The 17,784-nt window shown below is 39.8% G+C and overlaps 1 protein-coding gene across 2 annotated transcripts in view; it reads left to right on the top strand.

The window, feature by feature from the left end:
- Positions 1–17,784, top strand: part of MYOM1 (myomesin 1) — a 72,275-nt gene that overhangs the window by 30,713 nt on the left and 23,778 nt on the right. Inside the window, exons 12-22 of one of the 2 annotated variants that reach the window (XM_035318810.1) lie at positions 2,060–2,259; positions 3,660–3,716; positions 4,069–4,193; positions 5,697–5,880; positions 6,913–7,087; positions 8,883–9,004; positions 9,946–10,212; positions 11,916–12,112; positions 13,318–13,444; positions 14,172–14,356; positions 15,365–15,479. In XM_035318810.1, the coding sequence (XP_035174701.1) occupies positions 2,060–2,259; positions 3,660–3,716; positions 4,069–4,193; positions 5,697–5,880; positions 6,913–7,087; positions 8,883–9,004; positions 9,946–10,212; positions 11,916–12,112; positions 13,318–13,444; positions 14,172–14,356; positions 15,365–15,479 (1,754 nt within the window). The remainder of the gene's footprint in view (positions 1–2,059; positions 2,260–3,659; positions 3,717–4,068; positions 4,194–5,696; positions 5,881–6,912; positions 7,088–8,882; positions 9,005–9,945; positions 10,213–11,915; positions 12,113–13,317; positions 13,445–14,171; positions 14,357–15,364; positions 15,480–17,784) is intronic. The other variant, XM_035318811.1, reaches the window with a different exon arrangement.

Below are 17,784 nucleotides of genomic sequence, written 5' to 3'. Positions count from 1 at the left end.
TACAATGAATTTTTCAGAGCTGGTAATATTTGTTTGAATTGCAGTAATAGGATACATCATTAGTGACATGGAGTTCCTGTGGGCTTACTCAGGTGCATGTAAATATATATATGCATATATATAAAATGTATACTTCTTAAATGTGTTGCTATATTAGACTATCTCTATATATATATAAAAAGAAGAGATTGTTTTGTGAGAAAAAATCTAACATTAGTACAATCAAATATTGAACATCAGTTCAATCCACATGTAAGTTTGCTGGTTTGATAATGCAGGAGTGTCAGTTGCTGCTGTAATCATGCTGTGCAAAATCCTAAACAAAAGATGGGACTAGACTCTGAAAAATAGTATCTCATTTTAGAACTAGGCTATTGAGGGATGTTAGCACTGAGAACGACTGCAAGACAAAGGGCATTTTGCTTTTTCTCATATTCACCTCCTTCATCCTGCATTTGCTCCTGAACTCAAAGCTGTTACTGTTCTCCAGCACATCACCATAAGTCAACTGCCATGCTTTGGTATAAACTGCCCAGCAGAAAATGCCCATTTTCTGTCGTGGTAATACATGGATACAAGCATGGTCTGTGGTGCATATTTCCCCACGTGGCCAAGGTTACTTTCCACCTCGCAGTGTTGCCTTTCAGCCCTGCAGCCACAGCTGCATGTCCTTTTGTGGGCCCTGTGGGGCAAGGCAGTCTCTTTATTTCTGCAATACCAAACAACTTCGTTTGGGTTGTTTGAGCTGCAGCACACACCCAGGTCCACCTAATTAAATCGGTATCTTTCTAGCATAGGATTCCAGAAGATGTGGTTGGATACTAATCTCAGGGCTTTTAGAAATGTTCCCCGCTGCCCTCTGGCAAATTGCAAATTCTGTCTGTGGATCTGTTACTGAGAAAATAGTGTTGAAAGCACTCAGCTTCCTCACAGAGCCTTGCAGAGGAGAAATCCATTAAAGAGTATACATTTGCACATCTTTGGTAGCGTTTGATTGCAGGGAAAGTATTTAGACACTCAAATATTCAGCCAGGCTAGCCATTGCAGCATGAGCAAGCTACCTAAAGCAGCAGGAACAGTCTGTGCTAAAGCTAAAACTAGGGCATCCTTCATCCCGAGCAGAAACCTGGACCACAAAACCACCCTGAGCAAGAAGGCAACACTTGCCAGAAAACAGAAGTTTGCATGTACTGAGAAATCTCAGATTCCCCCTAACATTTACTTCAGCAGGTATCAATAAAAATTCAGCAGCAATAAAAAGCCCCTCCTGATATGCTGGTTCCTTTTCCTGCTGACCATGTGGCTGAATGCTGGGAAGCCACCTACAAGGGCTCCTGGGGTGATGGCTCCTGCTGGCTCCCTGAGCAGGAGTTGTTTCTCTCCATGCTGCTGGTTCTCATCTTTCTGCCAAAAAAAACACCTGTATCTCGCCAGGTGCGAGGCTTAGCAGTGGGATGAGCACCACCCCACTGGGTCTTGTCATTGCAACATTTGCAACCACAGCAGCATCTGAAGCAGGGCTTCAGATTCTTCAAATTTGAAGCTGGGTTTCTGACTTCAGTCATATTCACAGCTCTCTGTGCTCTGGGTTGGTCACAGATTAAATCTGAACGGAGGCTTCCACGCACCGTGAAGCCTGCTATTTTGCTGGCTGTACAGTAGGGCACTGTGCATGCAGGATGAGCTTTGCTCCTGGCAACTGCCAAGGATACACATATCTCATGTCCCTTCAATTATGCTGAAGCTGACACTCCCCAAGCCTCCCAGAGCATACTTTGAAGCGTTGAACAGTGGAGTGAGTTCTGTCTGTGTCCCCTCCCTAGTTCGGGAAAGACGGAGCACAGCTGCAGGGGATTCAGTGCATACCCAGGTGGCACTTTGGCCCTGACCCCTGATCCTGCAGCTGTTTTGGTGTCACCAGCAGACACCAGTGCTGGGGAAGCTGGCTTGCTTCAGGCAATGAACATGAGCAGATGCTGAAACTGTAAAGGTCTCGGTGCCCGGAGTCTGCATTTTCCCCTTCCCAGCACTACTCCTTCCTGCCATTTGTGTTTTTCAGGTGTGAGGTTGGCACAACCCACTGGACCCAGTGCAATGAGACTCCCGTGAAGTTCGCCCGTTTTCCTGTTACTGGTCTGATTGAGGGCCGCTCCTACATCTTCCGAGTCCGAGCGGTAAACAAAGCCGGCATTAGCCTACCGTCCCGGGTGTCCGAGCCCGTGGCTGCCCTGGATCCTGCTGACAGAGCCAGGCTTAGAAGTAAGACATGGTTTTTGCAGCTTGCCTGAAAGGCAACCTTCAAAATCCCACTAGAGGGAGCAATGCAAAAACAAAATATTCTTTGGAGACGACGTTTGCCAAGAAGGATTCATCTCAGTGCTCTTTGCACAAAGCACTCCAACAGCTTGAATGGCTTTGCTGGCTACAGTGCTGCACTCCTGACTTGCAGAAAGCAGGGAAAAGGCACAGGAGAGTAAATTGCCTGAAGAGACTTGCTTTTGTTCCACCAGCAAAATAGCTGAGTGGATCCTGTGAATAGTGTCTCTCTGTACCACAGGCAAGGGCGGCTGATTCTGTGCTCATGGGATGACCAAAGTCTTGCAATAACATCAGCAAAATATCAGGGCAGCCCAACAGATTATTGATCCCAAGCTCTTTGCTTAACAGTTAACTTTTTACAAGTCGAGGGTATTTTTCCTGTAGCATGGCGATGTCCTAGGCACAAAGGCCTTGGTGAGGAGTTTAACTAAAAGTTTGCTTCAAAATCCCCTTCTCTACCCACATCCCAAAACCACATGCCTGAAATCCAGGTATTTCTACTCATCTCTGAAGTTTTACTAGTTAAAATGGCCAGGTTTGACACTACTAGGAAATACTGTGGTCGCACAGGTGAAACCTGAAATCTGGGAGTGTGGAAGCTGTCTCAGGAGAGGGAGTCTGATTTTGGTGGCCTGTTGCATCTCCTTTTCTCCCTCATGATCCACTTTTCTCCTCATCTGCTCCATCTCTACTCTAATTTCCAAAACAAATAAGCCAATGTAAGGTGAAGCACATGGAGGTGGAGAACAGCAGTTGCAAAAATTATCTCTGAAAATGCATTGACCTGGCTGACAGCATTGAGCTATGTAATTGCGATAATATGATAATGCAAAGGCACTGAGAGAGCCACCCAAAGCATATCAAGTTGGTGTGTGCAGTCAGGCTGAGCAATTTCTGTCTGTGACTGTGACCCTTGTTCTGAAAGCTGGAAATGTGAGGGAAAGTGAGTTAAAAAAAGATGAAGAGCAGCCTTGCCTCTTTCTTTAATGAGTGAGCTTGTAAACCAAATGAACGGAGTGTGGAAAATGAAGTCAATTCTCTAAAAACAATTAACTGAGTGAGCTAAATACCTCTGCTTGTTGCTTAAGTGACTTCAGAGAAATTTCAGCAAGGAATATATGCCACTGTTTATTAATTTTTTCTTGATATATTGATTGCAGAACTACTTTAAACTAGGTTTGACTATCCTTACATGAGTAACAGTCACAGCAGTCACCAAGAACTGAGCTCATGTGAATCTTGCAAATGTTAGTTGTGAACCACAAAGGAGTCAGTTTGCTCAATATTTCAAAAGTTCCTGAAAGTTCTCATTTCCATCCTCTCTATGACATCTGTTTTAGGTCACCCTTCCGCTCCCTGGACAGGACAGATTATTGTCACTGAGGAAGAACCTGCAGGTAAACACAGCCCTTTTACCTACAGAAGTCTGGCTGAGTAACTAGAAAAACTTCCATTGAGTTCAGTGGACTTTGGCACACACCCAGAGTTCGTTGTTCTCAAGAGTCACTCAACCTTGAACAACTCCAGCTTTAAGTTTCGTTATTCAGGACTTAATAAATAAACACGTTTAACATTAAAACAAGGACATTTAAAACCAGTATATAGATTAATTTAAATACTATGTTTTCTAAAAATATCAGGTGCCAAGATATGTTAATACCTGTCCTATAATCACAGCACAGATTCTGATACAAATATGAAGGAATTCATACTCATTTCCATTTCCTACTCTTCTCCCCTGTACTTCAGAGGGTGTTGTTCCTGGTCCACCTACAGACCTCCAGGTTATTGAAGCCACAAAGAACTATGTTGTGCTTAGCTGGAAACCTCCTGGACAGCGGGGCCATGAGGGTATCATGTACTTTGTGGAAAAGGTAAAAGCAGAGAAAATCAGAATCACGTTGTGGCAATCCACTTTAACATTTTCTTTGCTGGCTTTTCTGGCTTTGCTGGCTTTTCTGGAATTTCATTTCCACTTTCAAACTCAGGCTAGAACCAGAAGTTCATTGACATAATTGTTGGTATAGACTAAGATAAAGTAGGAGGAAAAGACAGATGATAGTTATGAAAATGGATGTAGAATGTGTCACACACTGTAATAGCCTTTCATGAACTGTGTCATTGACTGGCCATAGGGTAGGTAGCCTGGCAAACCCACTCTAAGCACAGTGCAAAATCAGAGCTGTATATATATCATTTGTATAAATGAAGCTTGTCTTGTGGGACAGACTGTTAACATTTTGGATGGAGGCATTCTGTGAGAGAGTTTCTTGGCATCAGCACTTTCTTCTCCAGATGCCTTTTCATATTTATTGTCTGCATTAACTTTCCATTTGCTTCACCAACTCAACAAAGGTGACAATTTTTCTTTTTCTAGAACAGAAACATGTTTAATTTCAATGTCCTGCTTTTCTGAGCTGTTTTTCACATGGCTGATAGCCTAGAAAGATCTTCATCACCACCATTTCACTAGTATCTCATGGTTCCCACTAACTTTTTATCTGTGCTTTTCCCTATCACTCTAGAGCTGTCATCATGGGAGATATAAATATCTTCCCATTATGTGTTTTTCATCTCTCTTATGAAATCTAGTCTAAATAAATGAGTTTCACTTAGCAACAGTCTCAGAGAGGATGAATATATGAATTTTGAGTTTCCATATAAGAAAGCTTTTTGATAACCTATTGCATGCTGAGTACCGCACATTAATGTCACGTATTGAGATAATGTTCTCCTGAGAATTTGAAATCCCTCAGAAACAGGACCTATTATTTGAAATTATCTTTAACGTAAGGCAAATGTTAATTGTTAATATTAGCAGTACAAGTGACCATGGTATGTAGAGCTTCTAGCAACAGAAATAAAAACAATTCACAAATAAAATGCACATGCTTTTTTATTTTTTTTTCCCCTGGAAAATGGAAGTCAGATTAATTAATTCTGATTAATTCTGGAAGTCTCCCAAAAACATTCTCAGGAGTGGCACAATGGCATCTAGAAGCAATGTGGTAATATTAGAGTTTTGTTCTCTGGATGATGTTGAATGACTACAGAACTTCTTTTGAGGGTGGTCTATAGGGTAAGATACAGAACTGAATACAGTTGATAGCAACATCACTTCCTTGCTGTGGAAAAGTGTTTATCTTTGATATATTAAAAGCAGTAAGCTTGTATGTGTGATTTCTGGAGTAGGTGGACATCTGGCAGATTCATAAGCTCTGAAATACACCTTATTCTGTGGAATGGCCGAAACCAGGAACATGACTCATTGTTTTCCATGTCAGATGTGCATTTGGTGGTCCATGTAGAAAGCCTTGTCAGGTTAAATTCTCATTGTTCAGAGAGTTTCGTTGCAAAAGTTTTTTCTTTGTTTGCAGTGCGTTGCTGGCACTGAGGAGTGGCAAAGGGTGAACACTGAGATCCCTGTGAAGTCTCCTCGCTTTGCAGTTTTTGATTTGGCTGAAGGCAAATCCTACTGCTTCTGGGTTCGCTGTTGCAATTCAGCTGGGATTGGCGAGCCTTCAGAAGCAACTGAAGCCACTGTGGTGGACGACAAACTTGGTAAGTGTGGGGTCATAAGTATTAAGTTACCTTCATGACATCTTTTCAGTTTATGATGTAATTATTTTGCTTGAAGATAGCTGTCCAGCTGCTAAATCAAATATGAAGAGAAGTCAGTGATATATTCCCTTTAGTTAGGATAATTTTGAATTGGGTCATTGAACCTCTAACATATAGTCAAATGGCAGATAGAAACCAAAGGAATTAAGCTGCAAATAATAATGCCAAGAACTGTAAAGACTCAAACAATGGAAGAAAATGAAAACTTAAGAAAGGACAAAACTGTTCTGTTTTACTTAGAGTCTTTATTGAAAATAAGCCCAGACATTAGCAGAGTTTAACCTTCCTTGTTTGCCAAATCAAACAAAAGTGAAGATTTAAATACTTATATGGATGCAGAAACTATTTCTAGTGGAAGAAAATCCCAGATGTTCACCACAGTAAAGCATTAGTAGCTTGTCTACTAGCTACATAGCAGCTTTGTCTGCATGAGCATTTTTTTTTCAGAACAGCAATGCAGATTTGAGTCCCAGGTCATCTCTGTTTACCTCATACTGGTTCAGCTCACAGAACAGTTTGACACACATGAACTACAATTCCTTAAGAAGAAGAGTAAAACAGCTCTCTTCAGAAACTACTTAAGATGCATTTTGCTATTTAATAGGGGCATTGGTTTCTGACTTCTGTGAGTTGTACAGAATCCTTCAAAGGGCACCTGACTCTTTTTCCCTTTTAGAAAGCTCCAGATGACATCTCTGGTGCAGATGTTCAGCACAGAGAAATAACCTAAATTTAATCTGAAGGAAATGCCCTGAACTGTAGACAATGGAGACGTGAGGAACCTCATCACCAAAAGCTTGAACCTATTGATCCTGTCATGTTGTACTAGATTACTTGCTTGAGATCGCAGCAGATTTTAGGGGGGTTAAAAGAGTGTTAGTTGCGCTAATACAGTCAAGAACAGAATGTCATTTTTTTATTTGCTAAATTTGACTGGTTGGTCATTAATTTATTTCTGTTTCTCTCCCACAGATATCCCCAAACCTCCTGGCCGTATTATGCCAACTAGGAATACCGACACCTCCGTTGTTGTCACTTGGACAGAACCCCCAGATGCCAAGGAGCTGGTTGGGTACTACATTGAATCAAGTGTGGTTGGATCTGGTCATTGGGAACCATGCAACAACAATCCAGTGAAAGGCACAAGGTAATGGATTTGAAAGCATGGAGACTGTCATCACTGTTTTTGGGGGGTTTTGTTTGCTTGTTTGTTTTTGATTGATTGATTGCTTGGATTTATGTGATTTCCAACCACCCAGAGAAACAACTCACTAGTTCTAGCTATTGTACAATCTATCAGCTTGATGAAAAACAGTACAGTGAGGAATGAGTGAACTTACAAATATGGAAAACTAAACTGCATAATGTTTGGAAGCAAAGTCCTTCATTTGGAAGACTGCTGTAAACATTTATGGGACTGTATATCTAGCATGTCAGGAGGCAATGTGGATTATAGCATGCTAGCAATATTACTTTCTAACTACTCTTTCATTTGCAATTATCAAGATATTAATGAACGCTCTTAAGCTGCATGTGGTGGTAGGATCTTAGAGGTCTCCTCCAACTTAATTGAGTCTATGATTCTATGAATATTATTTACTTTCATATAGTGTTTCATGTAAGTGTTGGTGAAGTTTTATTCTATGTGCTTATTCCAGAATATAAAACGTGGTCTTTATTCACCTTGGAAATAAAAATATTGTTTTGAATTACTGTATCTTGCTATGTAACTGCACTGTTTAGGTTCCTACCACTGCGTTTATATTCTATACAATATAATATAAGATACAGACAAGAACGGGCTGTCTGTTAACTGTTGGTTTTCTGGCTGAGTCAGTCTCAAAGCATTAGATGTAGCAGCTCAAAGATTACTTGCTACAGTACATTTTGATGTTCTGCATTGTTTTCTTCACAAATCCAGATGAAAGCAAATGCTTTGGAAAAGTCTGGTAGAATGGGTAGTGAAAATTCTGTTCTGAAAATTTTGATTCAGGTTTTAATTTTCCCCCCTAGTAAAATTTTGATTTTTGGAATATATTTTATGTCCCACACTATTTTTGCTGCTGGTCATCATTGCAAGATGCCAGCACTGTAAGTGCAGAATATAAAATTATGAAGAAGGGTGAAATAAAAGAATGTGAAGTAAAATACACTTAAAATAAATATTGAAAAAATAAATGTATTTTTAGAGTAAAAACTTGAAACTTCCAAAACACATTTTTTTCCAAACTAAACATTTTCTGTCTTGGGACATTATGTGTTTTTTTTTTTTTTTTTTTCATGGTGGGTGCCAGAAAAACAAAACAAAAACATGTTTTTTTATGCTATCATTATGTAAGACAACAGAAAAAAATATTATAGTACAAGAGTTTGTCTGACTTAGATTGTAGAACCAAGAAGTGCAATAAATATTTGGATACTTTTTTTTAGCTCTTATAGAATGCCCTGTAATATCTGTGAATGCTAAAGTTTTTCCCTTCTGATTGGAAGTGAATGATAGGATGGAAACTTGTGCTACAGCTGTCTTTTACTTACGTCATGAAGCTATCCCACATGCAAATATAAATTATCTTGTCTCTGAAGATTTTTGTATTGTTTCCATTAAGAAGTATGGATTTTATACATCAGCAAAAGTAAGATAGGTAAGATAGGTAGGCCCTTTGGTAACAGAAGAACTTGTATAGTCTTAGGCAGGCAAGAGTATTGGTAAAAAGGGATGTATCTAAAGAGACATGAATTTAAACATTATCCTATTTGTGTGAATGAGGTGCTTAGATACATTCTGCATTCTCTGACCTTCACATAAGTTGCCAGGTTCATTTTTTATCCTCAGTTTTCAGAAAGCACAATAAGTTTTACAGCAGAAATACTTCTCCATTCCCCATAAAATTTTTATTTTCTTCATAATACTCTCTAAGTATTTCTTCATTGGTTTGCTTTAGATTCATTTGCCATGGGCTCACCAATGGCGAGAAGTACATTTTCAGAGTCAGAGCTGTTAATGCAGCTGGACTCAGTGAATTTTCCCAGGATTCAGAGCCTATAGAGGTGCAAGCAGCCATTGGTAAGTTATTTCCCATTACTCTGTTCAATGGTAAATATATATATATATATAATATACATCTTAAAAGTAAAGATGTTCTCAGCGTTTATTTGTAATTGATTGTTTTGGTTTACAATGCTGTCCACAAATAATGCTTTCTCTATAGAGTCTATCTACTGCCTCACAGTCACACTTTCACTGTTACTGCACTCTAGTAGACAATTCACCTTCACCATTCAGTCCTCTCCAGGTGTTTCTTGTGAACCACTGCAGATCACTGCGAAGTTCACTTCATAGTCATCCTGGAAAAAGGAATGTCATTCTGATCCTATAATGCGGTATTTATCACCTCTAACGCACACCATCCCATATACAGGCAACTCCTGAGAAACGTGCTTTTCCACACCTAAACCTAATAAAAAATGTAGTATGCTTTTTGCAAACCTTCTATAACCCTGTGTGTTCTCCCTTTGTTAATGAGTTATTTCTGTTTGCCACTGCCTGAACTAATCCATAAGGATTAATGAGATCATTGGACTAGAACAAATTGTGTGTCTGCAACATTCTCACTCTCATTTGTATTGAAATTGCATAATTCTCAGCCATAGAGCAGAGAGATATGGCCCCAGGCAATTTTGTGAGATCATGTTAAAAGGATCAAAATATGACTTGGAAGATCTAATACTAAAATAATTATAGCAAGTGAAGACTACCATTAACTTTTCATTTTTCTTCTGCTCTTAAAATTAGACATTATTAGAAGAACATAATTTGTGAGGAGTTTGAGAGCTATGCATTTCAAATTTCTGTGAGTCTGTGCTTAGCTTTTTGTCCATAAAAACCATGATTTGTCATATTGGCTGTATTGTTCACTGTTTGCATTTCTTCACTCTGTTGAGTAAATGAAGAAAAAATAATGTATTCTTATTAAAAATGTCTTTGCTGTTTTCTGGCAATTATAGGGGGAGGACTGCTTCATGGTGTGTGTCCTGAACTGAGTGGTAAAGCTGGCGGACTAACAGACTGCACTACCAGCTGGGAAGGCATGCATGAGTCCTCCCAGCCTATATTTGACACAGATGCTTTGCTAAAATGCAATGCTAAATTTAATAGAGACCCGCTACCCAGTAGCTCTGACAAACTGGGCAGTACAGGAGAAAATAACATGAGAGAAATGGTTAAGGACGCTGTCACATCTGCACCACAAAAGGTTGCTGCTAAGCAGGCAAGTAAGTCTCGACCCGGGGATCCTTTGACACTGGAAAAAGTGACAAAGAAGAAAGATGTAGGTGAGAGTTAATAAATAAATAGCTTTCACAGGTCTGGTATATCCACTTTGAATGGTTGCAACTTGTGCTCATCCACGCCGCAAATGAACATTCTCTCCAGTGATGCATCTTCCAGCAGACCTATTAATTATGTTCTCGACTCTCCATTAAGGTCATTATGCATGTAATGTTATCAGAGACCGCTTCACAAACTTAGTAGCTATTGAAAGTGAAACATATATACCCATTTACTAATTTAATAGCTTGTCTGAGTACATATTAATGTATCCAATACTGTATGATTTCTATATCACATCCATAATTTGTTCTCTGTTAGGAGTCTTCTTAACTAGTCTCTGGGTTATGTGTGTATGAAGGAAACAAAATCTGGTTATGATGGTAAGCATGAAAATCTATGTTGTGCTAAGGTACATGAAGATCCTTTGGGGATTTATACCTAAGCTACAGCTTAGCCTCTGAGATGCAGTGCTAATGATCGTTGTGTTGTATTTCTGACTGATGGAAATACATAATGAGGTATACCTATTAAGTCGAAGACACATGGACAAAATCACATTTTATGTTGTCAACGCCTAAACACCCATCATGCCTAAGAAATATGGAGCTTGAGTTTCATTTAAGTCCTGGTACCTGGCCAGTGAACTAATTTAGTTCACCTCCCATGCCATGGGAGATTTATGAAGTGAGATCCAAAAAGCTTGTAGCCAACAAACTACGGGCACCTGGGGCTAGCTGACTCTATGATAAAACACCAAAGACAAAGGGAAACATATGTGATGAAGGATTTCCATCAAAATTAGAACCTGAATGTCACAAACAGTGCTCTTAACTGGTATGTGATACACTGAGTGTGGGCAAATATTACCCCAATAGATATAGAGAAAGCATTATAAGAAAATGGGTTGGGATGAAGTTAATGATTTCTGTATTTTTAAAAAGTATTAAAATAAATAAATAAATAAATAAATAAATAAAAAGAAAGAAAAAAAAAAGAGGATAATGCTGCAAATTTTCGAAAGTAAGTTCCAGTAACAGACATGTTCCATTTCTGGTCAGTCTACAGTGCCTGTGATCATGCTTCCTTTCATTAAGGTAAGATGACATGAAGGGTGCAATGATAAAATTTGCACAGTGTGTAAATTTAATGACGAAAATAAAACAGATAAGCTACATTCTGTGAAGTGAAGAATGTGAGCCTATTAAACAAATGAGCTACAATAAATATTATGTATGTGAAAAAAGGTTCACTTTCAGCAAAAGAAAACAAATCATTGCATCTCCAACTTTTAACTTTTCTTGTAATGTTAGTTTTAGTTCCTCATTTTTCACGGTTTTAAAGCAATTCCTCATCACTTACATCAGAGCTGCAATTGCAACACATTCTTTCACTATGTATCAGCTTGCTTCTCAAAAAAAAAAAAAAAATGATTTTGAAAATTAATTTCCATGCATTTTGGGTTTTTACATTTGGTTTATGGAAGCTTTTATTCTGCATTTCTCATTTCAGCGAAACTTCCCCCAACCATGCAAATATTCTCCTAACCTGGAAATGCACGATGGGGGCCACCTGAATATGGTAACCAAATACCTGTCTGCCTGTTGAAACATTACTTTCTACTTATGCATTGTTTATGTTGAAACAGCTGCTCCATCTCCACCTTATGACATCACGGTACTTGAGAGTGTTCGTGACTCGATGGCACTAGGATGGAAACAACCCAAAGTCACCGGTGGAACTGAAATTACCGGCTACTACGTGAACTATCGTGAAGTGATTGGTGGCGTCCCTGGGAAATGGATGGAGGCCAACATTAAGGCCATCAGTGAGAGGGCATACAGGGTAAGAGGTCAACTTCTGCTGTGGCTGGGGATGTGAACAACATTTCCAAAAGAGATCTCAAAGATTAAGATGAATTATGATTCAATGCGCAGATTACTGTTCAGAGGCTTTTACATATGTACTTTTACATGGTACATATTTCTGTTGTGTCTTCTCATGTAAACATACCTTAAGTATATTAAGAATCATATTAAACTATTTGTTTTATTTACTCTAAGGTTTTTAAGAGTCTTTGCTTGAAACGTGGTACACAAATAATGGACATTATTACACTAGTAATAGTGACCTCAGAAAACTAACAGATGGTATTAAAGCAGGGGTTTTATGTAGGATAGTTAATGTGTTATGGAAGCTGTAGCTTCTTGTACTACAGAAATTCCATAGTGCAGTGAAATACTCTTATCGTTCTACTAGCTTTCTTGTTAGTGTTTGTTCAAGGTGATAAAAATTGTCTGTTCACAGAAATTCTATGTATACGTTTAGTGCAATGTCCACATTGTTAACCTTATTGCATGAATCCTCTTGTTTAACAAGTAACTCAGTAAAGAATAGAGAAGCATATGGATGATAAAATTTAAATAATTTTGTTAAACTTCTCAGCAAAATTGTTTGCAAACTTATCTGTTATTCTGGCACCAACTGTCATCTATGAATTCATTCCTCTGGACATAGCCTAAATTTTTGTAAGTCAGGCCCTCACAACAAGTGGCATTCCTACTGGGCTTGGTGGACCTACCCCAGTGCTTAGTGGGGGTGGAACCAGCTCTGTGCCAGCTGGCTTTCGTGATTAGTTCTTGACCCAATTTAGAGGTACATTGCTAGCTACAACCTAGCTGAGCTGCTTTACAATTGTAAAGTAATGCCAGGACTGGGTTTCACCCTGCTGCAAGGACAACCCTTGCCTGAAGTGAACTTGCTCTGTATCACAAGACATTAGTATACCTGTTGAGCAATACCCTGCTCCCTCCCTGACAACCAAAATGTCTTCAATAGGAACAGGGTTTTAGAGTTTGAGCATGCTAAGAACACTCATGGACATTCTACCAACAAAAAAGGAAAGGCAGGAGAGTTATCCCCTTATGTACGATGTCAATAAAGCTTTCATCTCTTCAGGCAATTAAAAGCATGCTCATATGCTGAATAATCGTCATTGTGACTTTCTCCTAAAACCAAAGTTAATAAGTACCATTTTATTGGTTCTGCAGATACAAAACCTGAAGGAAAACATGGTGTACCAGTTCCAGGTGGCTGCAGCAAACCTGGCTGGGGTTGGGACACCCTCCCTACCCAGTCAGCCCTTCAAATGTGAAGAATGGACCATTGCTGTACCTGGTAGGATCCTGAGTGGGGTGTTGAGGTTACTGCCAGCCACAAGGTGCTCTTGGACAAATTCTCAATCTCTTCAGTTCCATGGGAGTCAATGGGCTCTGAAGTTCATACCCGGGCCTAAATCTCCATCACTTTTTTTTAATGCACTTGCACTTAGGCATTAAATAATCCCCATGTAACCAGGAGCAATTTACAAGCAGCTTGTATTTTCTTTACATTTCCTGCTTGGGTTCTGTACTGTGTCTTCCTAGTTTAAATGGTAGACATAAACACCTGTCTAAGGGACAAGGCAGAGAAGAATGAAGTCCTGTAACCTGTGTGTAAACATATTGCTTCAAGGCCAGATCTCTAACCTTTTAACACTCATTGAAATTAATGAAAACAATCTCCATTGACTTCAGTGGACTTTAGAACAGTCCTTGAAGCAGCATGTCAGCTTAATAATTAACTTATTTCCCCGACTTTAGAGATTATTTGTCATTTCTGTTTGTTCATGGATATTTGATCAAGATACCAAATCTCAAAAATTTGGATTGTTTTTGGGGCTAGTCTTTTTATTAGGTATAGGTCATATTCATATCTGGTCCAGATCTGACAATGGAACTGCACCTGTTGTGTCAGGTATGGGTGTGCAATGCGGAGTCTGGTTTTGGTTTTTGAAGACTTACGCATTAGTCCCTTTGGGCTTTCTTTTGATAACACAACTCCAATTTTCACTCTTACCTTTCAGGGCCACCTCATGATGTCACATACACAGAAGTCAGGAAGGACTCTTTAGTGTTACTGTGGAAGGAACCAGTTTATACTGGTCGTAGTCCTATAGCTGGTTATTACATTGACATGAAGGAAACTGAAGCAAAGGAGGAACATTGGAGAAGTGTCAATGAGAAGCCACTTCAAAAGAAATTCTTGAAGGTAAAATAGTTTAAGATTCAAATACAAGTATAACAGTAGAGTCTTGAGGAATTCAGTCATAAATAGCATCATCTTACATTGATCATGGTTCCATTTAATGAAACACTAGGATACACATGTATAATGAATGTGTAGTCAGACATGGTGGTGACTTACAAGAGGATATGGTATGAGAAGCCTAAAAGCAAAAGGAAACACTCCTAAAACTACTTATCACTCTTATAATACAGGAGACATCCCTAGCATTTGCTTGCCTAAAGGGTAAGGTAGGCATCACTACACAGAACATATGACATGAAAAGAGATTTTGTGATAAAGTGGCAAGTGATTCTGTCTAACACAAAGTACTCTCTCTACACATTTCATGGCAAGTAAAGCCCAAGCTTTTTCCACTATATCATTTTGTGGAATGACTTCTAAATAAGGGATCAGCTGTATCTCAATTCCAGAGATGTATCTGAAGTGGCTTCACTACTTTTGTGCTTTTCAGAACATTTAGAAGACATTACATGTTTTAAAGGAGCATTTGCAGGTGTTAGAATATTATTAAGATTGCTCAAGTCACTACAAAGTGTAGAAGCATAGGGTTAAGTGCCTTTCTGATTCTAGATGGGCGTGACTGGGACATTTTACCCTGATAATTTTGTTTTTAAGAGCCAGAATTTACCTGCAGTAAGACTGTCCTGTTCCAGAGGTCAGCGGACATGAGTTAAAAACATCCTGTTCCAATAATAATACAACAATGCTCCTTTTATAAATAAATCAATGACAGTTATGACACTGGCTAAATGTTAGCTATGCATACAAGGAAAGAGCAAAACAAACAGATTAGTCATGCCACTCAATCTGAGAAAAAAAATGAGGAAGAAATACCTGTCAACTAGAAAAAGAGCAAAACAAAAAAGAAAGGAAATAAAATTGTCAAGCATTCAGACTAGAACTGTAAGAAATGTGAAATGGAAATCAGTGTTTTGTAATAAACCATGCACGTGTGTTTGCTTCCTGCAGATTGGTGGCCTAACAGAAGGTGTGAGCTATGTGTTCCGTGTGCGGGCAACAAACCAGGCTGGTGTTGGGAAACCATCGGATACCACTGATCCTGTCGTAGCTGAGACACGACCAGGTTTGCTAGAAATGCTTCCTCTTCTTCGTTGCATTTAGAGAGGTTCCTGTTTGTGTGATATGTTTGCACACAGGCTGTATGCGAACAATTTGACCCCCCTCAAGTCAAACATTTTTACTATGCAGGAAACAAGTTGAGGGTCATATCTTCCTTTTTTTTTTTTTTTTTTTTCCAGATGTATTTTAAGGTCAGAACATATTTTCTTACCGCAACTACCTGTTCAGGAATATAAAAGTACAATAAAGTTGTAATATTTGTATATAGCAAGAAAAGATGCACTAAAATCAGCCCAACCAAAAAAAATGTGCAGGTGTAGGTTTTGCCCTTCCTATAGTAAATCAGTTGTTTATCTCTCTCTTTTCTTTAATTTATGCAATGTGCCTGAGGAAAGGTTAAAAGAAATTACTATTTTCCCTTGGCATTTAACGTAAAGGTTTTAAAAACTTAGTCAAGTCATTTTGGAGACCATCTTTAGGAAGAATTCAAGTGCAACTGTTCGCTGGAGTCATCCTTGTTACTGCACTAGCACATCTATAATGCCAGAAGAAAAACAGGAACTGGTACAGTGACAGAATCTCTGTACCTGGAACTTCAGAAACCCCCTGAGCTTTATTACAACAGATAGGTATCATGGGTGAGTTGGGTGACCAGCTTTTTGTCACCAGTTCCCTAACAGGAAACACAAGCATGGGCATGTGTCTCTGAGAGCCTTCCTTTCTTTGTCCTCGTTTGTGGTCAGAAGGTTACCGAGTAACAGATTTTTGTCTCTTCATAAGAGATGGAACTTCAGATGCAAAATTAAAAATAAACAAACCCTAGAACAAGGCAATTTTAAAGCTCTGTGGCCTACTCATCCATAGACTATGTTAGAAGTGGAGGGGCTGGACCCACCATACCTCTGTTTTTCCTCAGACAAGTTCCTTTCCTCTGCTGGCAGACTCCCGTGCCTCATCCCACCTGGGAAGGTTTCTCAGAGCCCTAAGGGCACAGGAAAGGAGGCAGGGGAGCAGGGAGCACAAGCAGCAATGCAGGGACCATGACAGCTGGCACAAGCCAAGGAGGTGATGACCTGGGCAGGCGGCTGCCTACACCTGAGCCCTGGCTATTGAGTTGATAGCCTGGAGAAATAGTTGGGGTTTATGTGGAATGGTGTCAACTTGAAGGGGCTGAGCAGGTGCCTCTGGTGAGAACCAGTTCCCATTCCCACCCTGGCTCCCTCAAAAGCATTTTCCCAGCATCCTTCCCCTGGCTCTGCCTCCCAGGTCCATTTTTACCACTCCCATCCCTGCAGTAGCACTGAACCAGCTCTCATAAATGCCTGGTTCTTCTGCCCAGGAAATCAAAAACACTACGAAGCCTTGAATTAGCTCCCAGTGAGCCAAGAAAGCCTGAAAAAGGAGGTTTGAAGCTGGGGGTATAAAAGAACTGAAAAACTTGGAATGGGAAGACTGGAGTGACTTAGTGAAGGTGGGATGGGAAGAAGAGGCTGGAAGTAGTGGATGGCAGATTGAGAGGGGGCAAGATTGTGGTACGGAGACAAGAGGATAAACCATGTGGGCAAAAAGGGCTTGGGGCAGGAGAGCAAGGCATGAACTGTGGAAGGTCTAAGAACACTTAGCTGAGAATAGGTTTGGGCCAGACTAGGAGGAAGGTGTGGTGGAAGTGGAGATGTGGATTGCTCTCTGATGAGAAGATCAGCAGCCTGAGAATGGTCACAGATTGAAGCAGGAGGAGTACGGAGCTGGGAGGCCTAAAGACTGGAGGCTTGGGAAACAGGCCGTGAGATGTCTGGGAGGAATAACGGCAAAATCAGGAGTCTGGGAACTCTGTGGTGCTCTGCTGTACCAGATGAGATGAAAGAGGGCACCACAGAGTAACTCCTACCATATCGACAGCAATATCCAAATAACAGGGCATGCAGGATGGCTAGTCCCTCTGCTCATCTGCTGTCCATCCCTCAGCTTCATCTCTCACAGCCGCTGCATCTTCTTTTTTCTTTCAAAAATACAGTAACACTAATTTTAGATCTACAAACCAGTGAAGCACTAGGCTGATTTCCATCACCTGCAAATGGAGCAAGGCAGGACTAAGGAGCTTGTTCTTGAAAACAGCTTAGATACTGCAACAACAACCACTCTTAAAACAAACGTCAGGCTAATATTAGTGTTAAACTTTTGGTTTTACTAATCCATTTTCCTTTAAAGTTAATACCTATGTGTCAGACTTCTGAGAAATACTTCTTATGATAATAGCCTTCAAGTGTACTAAGTAAAGTAAAGGATTGGTCATGAATTCAAAAAATGCA

The sequence above is a fragment of the Oxyura jamaicensis genome, chromosome 2 (assembly GCF_011077185.1).
Source record: "Oxyura jamaicensis isolate SHBP4307 breed ruddy duck chromosome 2, BPBGC_Ojam_1.0, whole genome shotgun sequence".
Classification (NCBI taxonomy): Eukaryota; Metazoa; Chordata; class Aves; order Anseriformes; family Anatidae; genus Oxyura; species Oxyura jamaicensis.
This window is presented reverse-complemented; position numbering and strand designations above follow the sequence as displayed.